Source organism: Sapajus apella, unplaced genomic scaffold, assembly GCF_009761245.1.
Source record: "Sapajus apella isolate SASKATOON/1434 unplaced genomic scaffold, GSC_monkey_1.0 scaffold61, whole genome shotgun sequence".
Taxonomy (NCBI): domain Eukaryota; kingdom Metazoa; phylum Chordata; class Mammalia; order Primates; family Cebidae; genus Sapajus; species Sapajus apella.
This window is the reverse complement of record NW_022437001.1, coordinates 4774612-4787666: the sequence shown is the minus strand read 5'-3', so window position 1 is coordinate 4787666 and position 13055 is coordinate 4774612. Positions and strand designations below refer to the sequence as shown.

The 13055-nt window shown below is 37.8% G+C and overlaps 1 protein-coding gene across 2 annotated transcripts in view; it reads right to left on the bottom strand.

The window, feature by feature from the left end:
- NR3C2 (nuclear receptor subfamily 3 group C member 2) overlaps positions 1-13055 on the bottom strand; it is a 357173-nt gene that overhangs the window by 185539 nt on the left and 158579 nt on the right. The window contains exon 3 of one of the 2 annotated variants that reach the window (XM_032246540.1): positions 3009-3160. In XM_032246540.1, coding sequence (XP_032102431.1) covers positions 3009-3160 — 152 coding nt within the window. The remainder of the gene's footprint in view (positions 1-3008; positions 3161-13055) is intronic. The other variant, XM_032246541.1, reaches the window with a different exon arrangement.

Here is a 13055-nt window from a genome sequence, read left to right as displayed (position 1 = left end):
TAAGCTTTGGGGTGATGCACTCTAGAGCATAAAGCCTTGAGGGCCTCAACTCAAAACTCAGGCGGGTATGCTTTTCCTCTTGTCTGTTCTCTAGGGATTATCTTCATGTTCTATGCCTGGTGCCATTATTTCCTTTCAGTTTTAAATGACTTCCCTCATCCCAGCTCCCTCTACCCACCTTGCCCAGAATTCTCTGCTTCTGTAATCTAAGGAGGTGCTTAGGGACACTGGAAACAAACTTGGTAAGTATTTAAATACACAAAGATACATCCACACATATGTATATGTATATACATACAGAGTCACATATATACACACAGACTAAGAGTACTGAACTGTGCCTTCTTAGTGCATAAATCACTTTCTTTGTTAGAGTCAAGGAGGCATGAATAGACTAACATATAGGGTATAATTTTCATAAACTCAGGAACTGATGTGGCAAAATAACAAGACTATATTATGAGATTTAGAATCCAGACTTTAGGTTGGGTATAGGTTTGGAGTCCTACAACTTGAGTAAGCGTCTAACTTTGGCCTAATGTTTAGGACTAAACTGGGTGACTAAGTCTGATTCAAAATGTCTTCATCTAGAAAAGGAAAATAACACCTATATACCATGATTTTGTGAAACGTGTGTTGTAAATTTTATAAAGTTTTATAAAAATAATCTCATTGTTAATTCAAAAATATTTTCTATAAAGATAGCCATATTTTTCACATATTTATCCTCTCTCACACACACGGGATAAAAGTGTAAATAAACACAAAATACAAAAACACAAAAACAAATAGGTCTTCACTCTCATGAAGTTTAGATTTTAAATTTACAGCACTGTTTCATGCAGATGAATGATTAAAGTCTAATTCCCAAATCAATACAAAATAAACTATATTAATACAAGCCTTAAAAAGCATTTACCAAGTTTCATTACCCATGGATCAATCAGCTTTCCAATGAAGGAAAAAGCTGTGCCTGCATTTAGGTTTTTGTGTGTGTATTTATAACTGAGCTCTAAAAATAATTCCCTATGTACTTCCACAGAAACTACTTAAAACAAGAAAAAGCAAGTAAGAACTTCTAGAAAACCTTGTGCTTCAGAAGTAGAGAAGGGTCAGATTCTACAAAGAACCAAAATATAGGTTCTGACATGAAGTTGGATCCATAGGTAGGGCCAGCTGGCCAGCAGGGACTCCCACTGCCCGCTCCAAAATGCCCTTCTCCACGTCACTTTATTTTGACATACCACTTACTTGTTTACTAATTAAGTGAACCAGAAAGGGGGATTCTTATATTGGAAAGTACAAAGTGGCCTTAGGAAGGTGCCGGATGTAAACTTCAACTATTTATCTTCTACTGAGCTAATCATATAATTAAGGAAAGGGAGAAGGAGGCAGGGGAAGCCTTATAAAAGCAAACTGACTTCAGTACTGTACAAATTTATTTTTCCTACTTTCTGAAAAATTGGCCTTCTGGTAACAGAACCCACATTTTCCTAAGGGAAACGTCCTTCCCCATTCTTGGTCTAGGTGGTTCAGGTCGTCTGACTCCAGCCAGAACCAGCCTATCTGATCACTGCCTTTTCCAGCCACAGGGACTGGAGCAGAGGTGGGCACGTGAGCCAAGTTCAATCTGAGGAGATTCCACTGGGAGCTTTTACAGGAACAGAAAACCTCTTTTTAATGGAGGTCTGGTAGCTGTCTCAGCACCATGAGAGAATGCGCATGAGAACAGGGCCAGAACAAAACCAAGAGTGAGTGGGATTGAGTTCTAATGACCTGGCTTAAGAACATGGTTTGCCTGAAGCCAAGCCTACACTAGGACTTTCCAGCATATGGGCCAATGAATTTCCTCTGGTGCTTAAGCCAGTTTGCTGAATTCTCTATCACCTGTAACCACAAGCTCATAATCCTGAGAAAGAATTACTGAGTTCCTTCTACCAATTCAATGGTAGGTTTGAGGACTACCAAATAATTAATAGTGTAAATAATGTAAAAATCATGTAATATCAATTAAGGCAAAATCAATCTCAAAAGAAAGAATATTACTTGGTTAACTTTTTCATTCCACAGTTAGAGATATGATCTTGTGGTCTCTGGCAAAACAGAGGGAAAACATTCAAGTCACTTATGTTTAAGCCTCTGAAGCACCAAATCATCTCTAAGCAAACTTGGCTGAGAAATAAATCTTAGGGAGACGTCATGTGGAGCTCCTTAGTGAATATAATTGTCCATTACACAATGAAACTTTTACTAATAGCAAAAATTCTACACTTTCACCAGACACAGTTTTCAACATCAATGAAACCACCTGGTCCAAGTCTGATGGTAAATAACTCCTTGTAAGTCAGGATGGGGAGAGGTAAAAATAAACTAAAGACAATATCTCCTTCAGAAGTACAATTTTGGGGCAGAAGCAAAAGCTAGCCTAACTATGCATAGTGAATCTCAGGCAGGTATTTCATTTAATATGCTCATTTGGAAACTTTCAGGAAAAATAAAGGCAGGACTCACACAGGGACCTGGAGCTTGAACCAGCTGGTAAATGAAATTATTCTCTATGGAACACAACTTAAATCACAGACTTGATTCTGATATTAATGTTTTAATTTGCCACAAACACATATTTATGCAGAAACCCAGAAAAGGCAGAAATCACATATTCTGTGTGTGCCTAGTAAAACTGCTACTCCAGATCACACAAATTAAATTTACGATGACACAGAATTATTGTTCTGAGTCTCACTGAAAAACAAAATGTGACAACCAACCAAAAAAAAAAAAAAAAAAAAAGGAACCTTTTTGGTGATCCTTGCTCAGAATTTCAAATTTTGCTCATTAAATATTGCTCATTGGAAAATCTCCAGGTGGTTTTTATATAAAGAACTATTACTATTTATCACTGACAGATTACATCAAAAGCCTTTTTGAAGAATTTCCAATAATGCTATAGCATTAGCTGTGCAAGTAAACTACATACTAGGAAAAAAATATGTAAAAGGAACACCCACATGAACATTTACCTTCCACTGCTCTTTTGAAGAAAACTTTGCAGCTGCCACAGGTGACTACCCCATAATGACATCCTGAAGCCTCATCCCCACACACCAAACATATTTTTGAAGGTCTTGAAGATCCAGTAGAAACACTTCGTAAAGTAGAGCTGGGGAAAGAAATTGAGATTTAAATAACTATGCTGTAATGGCACACGTAACATGCTGCACAGCTTAGCTCAAATTTTGTCAATAATCATGGTTTCTTACATGAATTCAGTATATAATGGTCACATACTACGTGACTTAGCAAAATAAAGGTAAAACTCAAGGGGTGGAGCAATGCTATCAAGACTATTGTATGGCAAAGCCTCTTCTCAGTACTGATAAGTAAGAAATAATCAAATGTAAACCTCTTTCCTTCTTTTCCTATTTTTGGAGAGGGTTTACCAAAAAACCACATTCTTTGCACTTTAAGTGGGCAGTGCAAAGAATCTTGAACCAAGTCATCAGGAACATATTTGCTGTCCTTTTGTTTCTGCATCAAAGAGCTATTATAATACTACTCCACACTCTTTACTCAGACTAACTTTACATATCTCAATCATGCCAAAAATTTTTTTAAACCTCCTCTTTCCAAAATAATCCACTAATTAAAAAAGTGTATCTTGTCTCAACTGACAGCAATTTTATCTCTCTAAGCTCCTGCATTTTTTCATGTTATCTTACATAGGTGGGTTCTAATTACTTCATTTTGCTTACTAATTTGAAGGGACACAGTCAATAATAAAACAAAAAGCAAAATATGGTAAATATCTCAAGTATCTTTCACGGCAAGAGCTCTCTGGAAAACAGTTTTTAGGGACAAATGTAACCCTTTAGGTAACAATCTGTTTGAATTTTTGTTAAGGGGAATCTTCTCAAGATATATTGATATGTTAAAATAGTACTGTGTTAGTTGATGACACTCTCTAAACAAAATATTTTAACTTCTGATAAGGAATTATAGTCCAGTGGCAGTTTAGATATGTACCAAGCAGGCAAACAAGTTGATTTTTCAATTTGCAGTCCACATATATTTTTTGAATATTTACCTGCAGGTCCTGTGCAAGATACCAAGGGAAAAAATACAGAAATCCAGTCTCTGCCCTCAAAGTTGGCGGGGGCATAAACTATTATGAAGATCTAGTAGCAATACTTCGTAAAGCAGAACCAGGGAAAGTGCTATGGTGCAGGGTAACAGGGTGTGGCACACTGAATAAAGGAATTACAAAACACTTCCCCAAATGTCACAGCTAACCTAAGTTTTGAAGCTTGACTAGGTGAGAGCCAGAGTAAGAAAGGGAGCAGAGGTGGCCAGGCACGGTGGCTCATGCCTGTAATCCCAGCACTTTGGGAGGCCAAGATGGGCAGATTACCTGAGGTCAGGAGTTTGAGACCAGCCATGACCAACATGGAGATACTCCGTCTCTACTAAGAATACAAAATTAGCTGGGCGTGAACCAAGTCATCAGGAACATATTTGCTGTCTTTTGTTTTTGCATCAAAGAGCTATTATAATACTATTCAACACTCTTCACTCAGACTCACTTTATATATCTCAATTATGCCAAAAAATTTTTGGCATAATTTTAGTGCATGCCTGTAATCCCAGCTACTTGGGAAGCTGAGGTGGGAGAAATCTCTTGAACCTGGGAGGCAGAGGCTGTGGCAAGCCAAGATTGCACCACTGAACTCTAGCCTGGACAACAAGAGCGAAATTGTCTCAAAAAGAAAAAAGAGAGAGAGAGAGAACATAGGCAACAGAATGTGCAGTGGCTCAGAGAAATGGGAGCTGGATGGACTCAGAACACTTTGGCTAGAGTTGCTGTATGTCACCTCTATCACCTTGCTGTCAAAGCTTTTGCCTCCATGCCAAACAGCAGAAACATAGAAAAATGACAATAAAAAGGCTAAAATGGTTATGTTACAGGATGCTTTCTCTATTTTTCAAGTCTGCTGAAGTGTGATAATATTGTGTTAATATTTGTTTAAAGTATTTCGAACTATACTCTCACCAAAAACAGATGTAAGAACAAGCTACACAGCTGCTTGGAGCATGACTGCCTTTCTAGAAAATGACTTCTTAAATCAAGGACTGAAATAACGTTCTCCAAAGTTGTTTCTCCCTCTGAGAAGAGTGCTCTTTATTATTTTTATTGGTATCCTTTGACTTCTTTATGGCATTCAAAACATTCCATTTCAGTACCAGTAACTTCTTCAACATATTAGCCAGTAAAACTCAATCCATACCCTGTCTGACGCGTCTTACACTTCACACGAAAATGCCACGGCTTTGTAAATATTTAGGCTATAACTTAAAATCATGAAAACGTAACTGCTTTTTCACAACTACAAGCATACATGGGATTTTTATTTCACAGTTCTGTTTGCCTTGGTCCCGGTACTATTTTATTGGGATCTTAGCTTCAGCCTCTGGAACTCTTCTACTTTTCTATCCCAACTCACTTCCTTGGTGATCTCATCTAGTCTCTTGGCTTTCAGTATCATCAATATGCTGGCAACTTCCAAGTGTTCATCTCTAGCCCACACCCCCCCCTGGAATTTCAGACCCATTTATTCAACTGCCCACTCGGCATCTGCACTTGGGTGTCTAACATGCACCTCAACCTTAAGGTGGGCAAAACTTTGCTGACCTTTCCCTGCCTCCCAAGCTGTTCATCTCACAGATATCCTTTTCTCGTTAGTGGTAACAACTAGGGGTGGAATTGTGTCCCCGCAAAATTCATGTGTTGAAGTCCTAGCCCTTAGTACCTTGTAATGTGACCTTATTTGGGGTTAGGGTTGTCACAGATGTAATTAGTTAAGATGAGGTCATAGTGGAATAGAGTAAATTTGTGAGCCGGGCGTGGTGGCTCATGCCTGTAATCCCAGCACTTTGGGAGGCTGAGGCAGGCGGATCACTTGAGGTCAGGAGTTCGAGACCAGCCTGGCCAACACGGTGAAACCCCATCTCTAAGAAAAAAACAAAACAAAAACAAACAAACAAACAAACAAAAAACCCCAATAAATTTGTTTAATTACAAATTAAAACAAAACATAAATTCTTTTTCCCTGTGTTCACTACCAACTTTCACTGACAAAACAGTGAATCTGCCTCTGTGTGCATTTTGGGGGTCTCCGCTTCTTTGGTTTCTCTGGCACTGTACTGAGCTCCTTTCTAATCCTAACACCATCTCTTCTATTTTTCAGGTTCTTTCTCATCTTTTTAATCACTAACTTTGGAGCTCTACCTTTGGCCATCTTTTTTTCTTATTTCTGTACTCTATCCCTTAATGATCTCATCCACAAACCCAGCTTCCAACAGCTCGCTTGCTGAATGACTTTCTACATCTTTACAGTCAGCTCCAACCTCTCCTCAGTTCTCCAATTTCAAATCTGCCTTATTAGCTTCTTAAACATACAACGATCAAAACGCTATTTACTTTCTTTTTCCAGATTTTGATGTTGTGAAAGAGTACTGCCATCTGCTAGTTATCCAGGTTCAAACCCTATACTCTTCCCTCAAGTATCCAATCTAATCAGTTACCACCACATCCTGCTCAGTCCAGCTTTGCAAACTCTCACATCGCTTCTCTGCCCCCACTGTTGGTAGGTAACGCTGGTTCAGGCCCTTGTTACTCCCCAGGGCTTCTTCTATAACTCTAGCTTTCCCTTCCAGTTCATTCTACAGTAACTGCTGACAAATCTGAACATAAAGGTTCTGACTGTGTTACTTCTATGCTTAGAAATCTTCAATCATCCCTTCTGAATGCCGCCATAAATAAAAAACCTTAGCAGGACACTTAAAATCTTTCTCCCTGCTATCAATTTTCTCCTTCAGGGTCTACTCATAATGCCTAACCTTATGCTCAGCACATGCCAACATCGCTATTGACGTGTTTTAGTCAACCACCATTTACACGACCTAGCATTTCCTCTACCTCACTCCCGCTGGAAACCCTGTCCATCTTTAAAGGGCCCTGATGTTATCCCAGCATGAAGTACCACTCTCCCTTCTCCTAACTCCATCTCCTTCAGCAGTTACCACTTTTGCCCTTGTATTAGGGACCTGTGTACTTATCCTAATACCTTAAGGGCAAAAATTTTACTGTCTGCATCTCTGTGCTCCCAATGCCATTAGCCCAGTGTTGGTACTATTTATTGAGTGAATGAAATCACACTCCTAATCTCATTACAGTAGAGCATAAATTTACAAAAGGCAATTTTACAGAAGGTAAATTAATGAGGCCAAGGTTATCAGTTCAATTCCCTTATGGTTCATTTAGCTTTGCACAGAGGAAAAAAAGAATCCAGGGACAGACTATTGTCAAAAGCGCAGCCAGCTGTCTTGCAAACATATGCGTCATTAACACAAGAGACAGGCTGCAAAATAGATGGGCTTGGAAAACTCTGGTCTCTGTTGACACACTATAATGTGGTTATCTTTGAAGCTAAAAGATGTTGCATGGTTGGAAAGTTGTACGCATCCAGTTTTAAGAAACACATTTAAATTATACATACCACAAAGAGAGGGAGAGAGAGAGGCAGATATTGAATTCACTTTCTTGTTAGACACTGAATGTCTTTAAAATACAAAGCATGTTTAGTGATCTGTATGTCAAAATTCAACTTTAGAGTATAATAAATTTATTAAACATCTATACATAGGATGTAAAGCCCAAACTGAGGGCCAAACATGCAGGGGTCAAAGACAGGAATGGAAGCTCAGTAAGGAGGCCTGGGATCTAGTTCTAGCTCAGCCATTAACTGGTGAAATCTCAGCAAAATCACCTCTCCGCTCTGGGCCATAATTCCCACCAAAAAGAGGTTCAATAGATGATAGCTTAGATCCTTTTCAAGATATCCTTTTAAGATAGAGAGAAGTATAAAAATAAATGGAATACCCTGTCATGATCAAGTTTAATCCAAATTGAGCTGCAATCTTAAATGAAAAACAATGTATTCTGAAACCCAGTAAACATTGTTTGATCTGGATCAAACATAAAAAATGTAAAATATAATTCTTTCTAAATCAGCTAAATATATGACACTTAAAATCTTTTTTACATCAATATAATATCTGTGCTGATTTTGGTTAACATGTCTGAATAAATGTAAGTCTTAGATAGTATTCTACATCCCTCCAAACCATTTTAATATTGAAGAGTTAGAAAAAACTACCCAAACTCATCATTTTGGGGCTTGATAATCAAAAAAACATTATTCACAGAAGGAAGTTTATTATCAGCACAGGTAGTTCAAAGGATTTTATACAAATGTAAAAATATTATAAAGGCATAAATGAGTGAATATTATATTTCCATTTGTAAAGACAGTATTTCTCTTAAGGAAACACAGGCAAGCTGCAACTATTTTCAATACTAAATGGACTCCTTCTAATGACCACTAAAGAGACAGAAAAGATTAATCGAAGGTTTACACTGGTTTTGGTGATGGTTAGGAGGAAATACACTAGCCAATCATCAAAAACACTTAGTGTGCTATGTTTTTCCCCAAAATAATAGATGCTTGGGGAGAAGTAACAAGAAGCTAGGTAAGAAAAAAAAATGATTTTTTACAAATCAAAAAACGCCTGGAGAAATTGGCTCACTGAGAATCTCTAAGGCACCATGTTGGTCTAGGAATTATCATATGTAAAGCTATCTTTCATGATAGAACAGTAGTGACTGATCCACTTTCAGGGATTAAAAATTCTTCTTAGACTATTTTCATAGTCTTATTTCTTAAACTAACTCAATATGAATTGAACAAACCTATCTTTTATACTATTACTTAATCAGATAAAAGTTTCTACTACCACTAGCTGGAGTGGTTTTTGTTTTTCTGTGTAATCAATTCAAATATGTATTCACCTATCTTAGGCACAGTGAGAATTTGGAGGACCATATAAACAGCAGGTCAGTAAACATCCTCACAAACTGATCTGCACATGGTGGTGTGTTTAAATTATTCATTAATTCGGCCAAGTATTGAAAGCCTACTGTGGGCCCCATGGTTCTAGGCACTCAGAAACACAAGGAGAAAGTCCTTATCCTCATGGAACTTCTATAGTAGTGGGGAACAGAGAAACAATACAGAAGTAAACAATTTCACAGACAGATAAGTACTACAAAGAAAATAAGAGACACTGAGATTGGACAGGGAGGATGGGGGAGACAGGATTCATTAGATAAGGTAGCTTCGGAAGGCCTCTTTCTTTGGTGAGACTGAAATGACAGAGTAGCCAGCCATGTGAAGATGCCAAACAAAGGTAAGGACAAGTTGCAAAGGCTCTGAGACAGGAATGAATGCAACATATTCGAGAGAGAAAAATGAGGCAAATGGGGCCAAAATGTAGTCAACAAGGAGGAAGGAAAGATGGAAGGGCAAAGGACGTGAGATCCACGAAGAAGGTGGGGCTGGACCCCATGGCTTTGGATGGCTAAAGAGGCAGACTATTATCCTGCATGCCATTACAGTGCTGTGAATTCTGGAATGTTTTAAGGAGTCAGGTCACAGGATCTGATTAACATTTTAAAATCTTACTGTGGCTGTTGGATTTGGAGAATGGGCTCAGAAGAGGGTGACCTTGGAAGTGGGCAGACCAGCCAAAGAAGCTTCTGCAATTGTCCAGGCAGGAGATAATAATGGCTTGAAGTAGGGTGAAAGGAGTAAAGACAGTGAGAAGTGGCTAGTTCAGAGAAATGTTTTAAAAGTAGACAGTACCAATAGGACGTGCAGAAATACTAGATGGTGACACTATTAACTGATATCTAAGATGGGACAAAAGGCAGTTTGGAGAGTTACAGGCAATTTCTTTTGGACCTGATAGTTGCAGAACAGTATATATAGGATGACATGTTCCTATTTTTGTAGATAATAGAATTATAGTCTACCCACAGGAAAACCTGGGAGCCATATATGTCAGGTTTATTAACTGTGTGCCACAATTTCCTTGTCTGTTAGGTAGCGATAGCAAAGACCCTACTATATTGCATTGTTGTAAATGACTCAGTATATTCAAGAACACTTAGAACAGTGACTGACAAATTGTTTTATTTAAATTCCGACTATGATTACTTAGTATTACCAGTCGATCTATAATTTTTTTTTTAATTTTAATTTTTTGAAAAAGAGACAAGGTCTTGCTATGTGGCTCAGGCTGAATTCAAACTCCTGGGCTCATGGGATCCTCCCACCTCAGCCTCCTGAGGAGCTGGGACTATAGGCATGTGCTACCACACCCTGCTGGATCTATAGTTCTTAATGGTGACTGCCATAATAGTGGACCCGTAGGTAATTCTACCATTCTGTATGGCTTTTAACTTGTAAAAGCATGTAAAACATTGGTAAGCAGAAGAGAGGGTTTTAAAAAATATAATTTAAAATAATACCACAATAGCCATATTGTTTACTGTACACAGTAAACAGAGCTTTGTGTGCATGTGGATTTCAATATTTCTTGTAAGAATTCTGGCTCCCCTGGTATCTGAGTGTATAGATGAGGAACAGCCACATTATAGCATTAAGATAAATTATTACTGAGATTCAAATAAATACTCTTTTATATACAGAACACTAAATACAAGAAACAGAAGGATTTGGACACCATCAATATTTTAAAAAATACATTTAACAAACATACATCAACCTTTAAAAATTGTTTTACTGAAATCTTTATTTTCACCCATACTTAAAATGTGCTTTAAAAACCTCTTTGCTTACTGTTTCCTTTTATTTTGAAAAGCTTATATTTTGAGTCAAAATATTTAACCTGAAGTAGCTCATTCTAATTTTCTTATTATTTAGGGGGAATATTTGGGAGCTGTTTTGTGTAATATTTTCTTTTATGATATTATCTTTACTAACAAATGAATCATTAATGTTTTGGAAGATACTTCCTAACTAAATAAGGTTCATCCTCTCAAGCCATGATTCATAATGCACTACAGATAGGAATTAAACAACTGATGCACACCTTATAATCTGAGCTGTGTGAATAAAGTTATAGCTAAACAGAAAACTCAAGGACGTAAATACCTTGGAGAAACAAAACTTAAAGCACAGTGATGGCAATTAGTTTTCCACAATTTACTATTTTTTTTGGGGTATTGGAGCAATGTAAAAATGGAGCTGGGTCAAGAAAAAATTAAGCCAAGTCCAGATGATGCCAAAACACACTGAGATCCAAAACTCAAGGAGCTGTACCTTAGAGAAAAGCAGGGAAAATGGCCCAAATCACGGAGGGTCTCTAACACGAGATTAAGTGTTCATGATTCTTGAAATATCTGGTAAGCAACCAATGATGTGGCATGGAAAATAAAGAAAGAGCTTAAAAAATCTACCATGCTAAAGGATACAATTAAGTGACTGATTACAACATTTACTATGCACAATAGAGACAATGAAAGAATACAGGCCTAATGGAAAAACCAGGGACCATTGGACAGGGCAACCTTGAAAACCATGTTCAACAAGAGAACGGCTGGAGTGTAGCTTAAAAGCTAGGTTACTGGGTGCAGTGGCTCACGCCTGTAATCCCAGCACGTTGGGAAACCAGCCTGGCCAACATGGTGAAACCTGTCTCTACTAAAAACACAAAAATTAGCCAGGTGTGGTGACGCGCACCTGTAATCCCAGCTACTCAGGAGACTGAGACAGGAGAACTGCTTGATCCCAGGAGGTGGAGGTTGCGGTGAGCCAAGATCACGCCACTGCACTCCAGCCTGGGCTACAGAGCAAGACTCCGTCTCAAAAAAAAAAATAAATAAATAAAATAAAGAAAAGAGTTATCCTCAGAGTAAGGACTTCATGTTCTTTTTGTGGAACAATGACTGAATGAGCTTACCCAAAAGCTGGAGTAAGGAGTAAAGAAGATCCTAGATAGAAATCTACAAAAACCAACATTTCTGGTTAGGCAGGGAAAGAAGAGCTTGCTAACAAACCTGAGGAAGAAAAGTTCAAGTGGGGAAGTAAGATAAGAAGAATCTGGGAATCAAAGGGAGGAAAAGCATCCATGGTGGACTGCATGGAGTGTCAACTGCCAATAAGAGGACAAGACTGAAGGTGGACCATGGGGATGCGGTGATTGTTGATGCTGTTGACCTTACTGATGGCAGTTTTTAAGCATCTATGCACATGTATAAAGCACATATGTAAACTATATTAAAGTAAAAAATCACTCCACATCTTTTCTATCAAGAACTTTCCATACTCAGGGAAGTTGTCTTTGTCATAAAGCCATACCTGATAGTATGCACTTGAGCATATACAGAGTCTCTAAAAAGATCTAACATCAAATTATCTCCAGAAGCATTTATTGAGCAGACACATGTCGATCAGTGGTTGCTGATACAATGACTGTATCGACGTACAACAACAACAAAAAAACCACACTTGCCAGAACAACTTACTGGCCTCTGCAATCCATGGCATGTATCAGCATACTTATACGTATTATATGTTATTCAAAATCCCCAGGGAAGGAAACATGAAATTATCACCTCATCTGTAGATCAGTACTTTGCAACATATATTTTAAGAAAATGACTACTAAATGCTTGACTGTTTTTAATTCATAAATACAGTGGCTTTACTTTTGGAAAAAGACTATATATGTACACATATGTATGTGACATAATTTAACTTTTTCCCCTTTAATATTATCCTTACATTAAGATTCAGACTTAAATGCTGATACAGATGGCATGAAACTCTGAGGATTGATGGGTACTGGACCTAATGTCAATCTTGAACATAAGTTATTTAGAAGTTACTGATTTCAGCATTTGTTTACCGTATTTTCAAAAAGTTGATATAAAACATGTTTCATCATGCTGACCTTTCTGAGCAACAACATATGGCTTCTTTCTATACATTTAATTAACAAATCAAGGCTTCAGACATCTTTTTTCCCCTAGTGTTTTTCCTTACATTGTAGAAATAATCATTTCCCTTGCCCCTGGAACTGCCCTCTCAATTCAGCTCTTACAAATGCTGTGTGTGACTGAGATGCAAGATCAC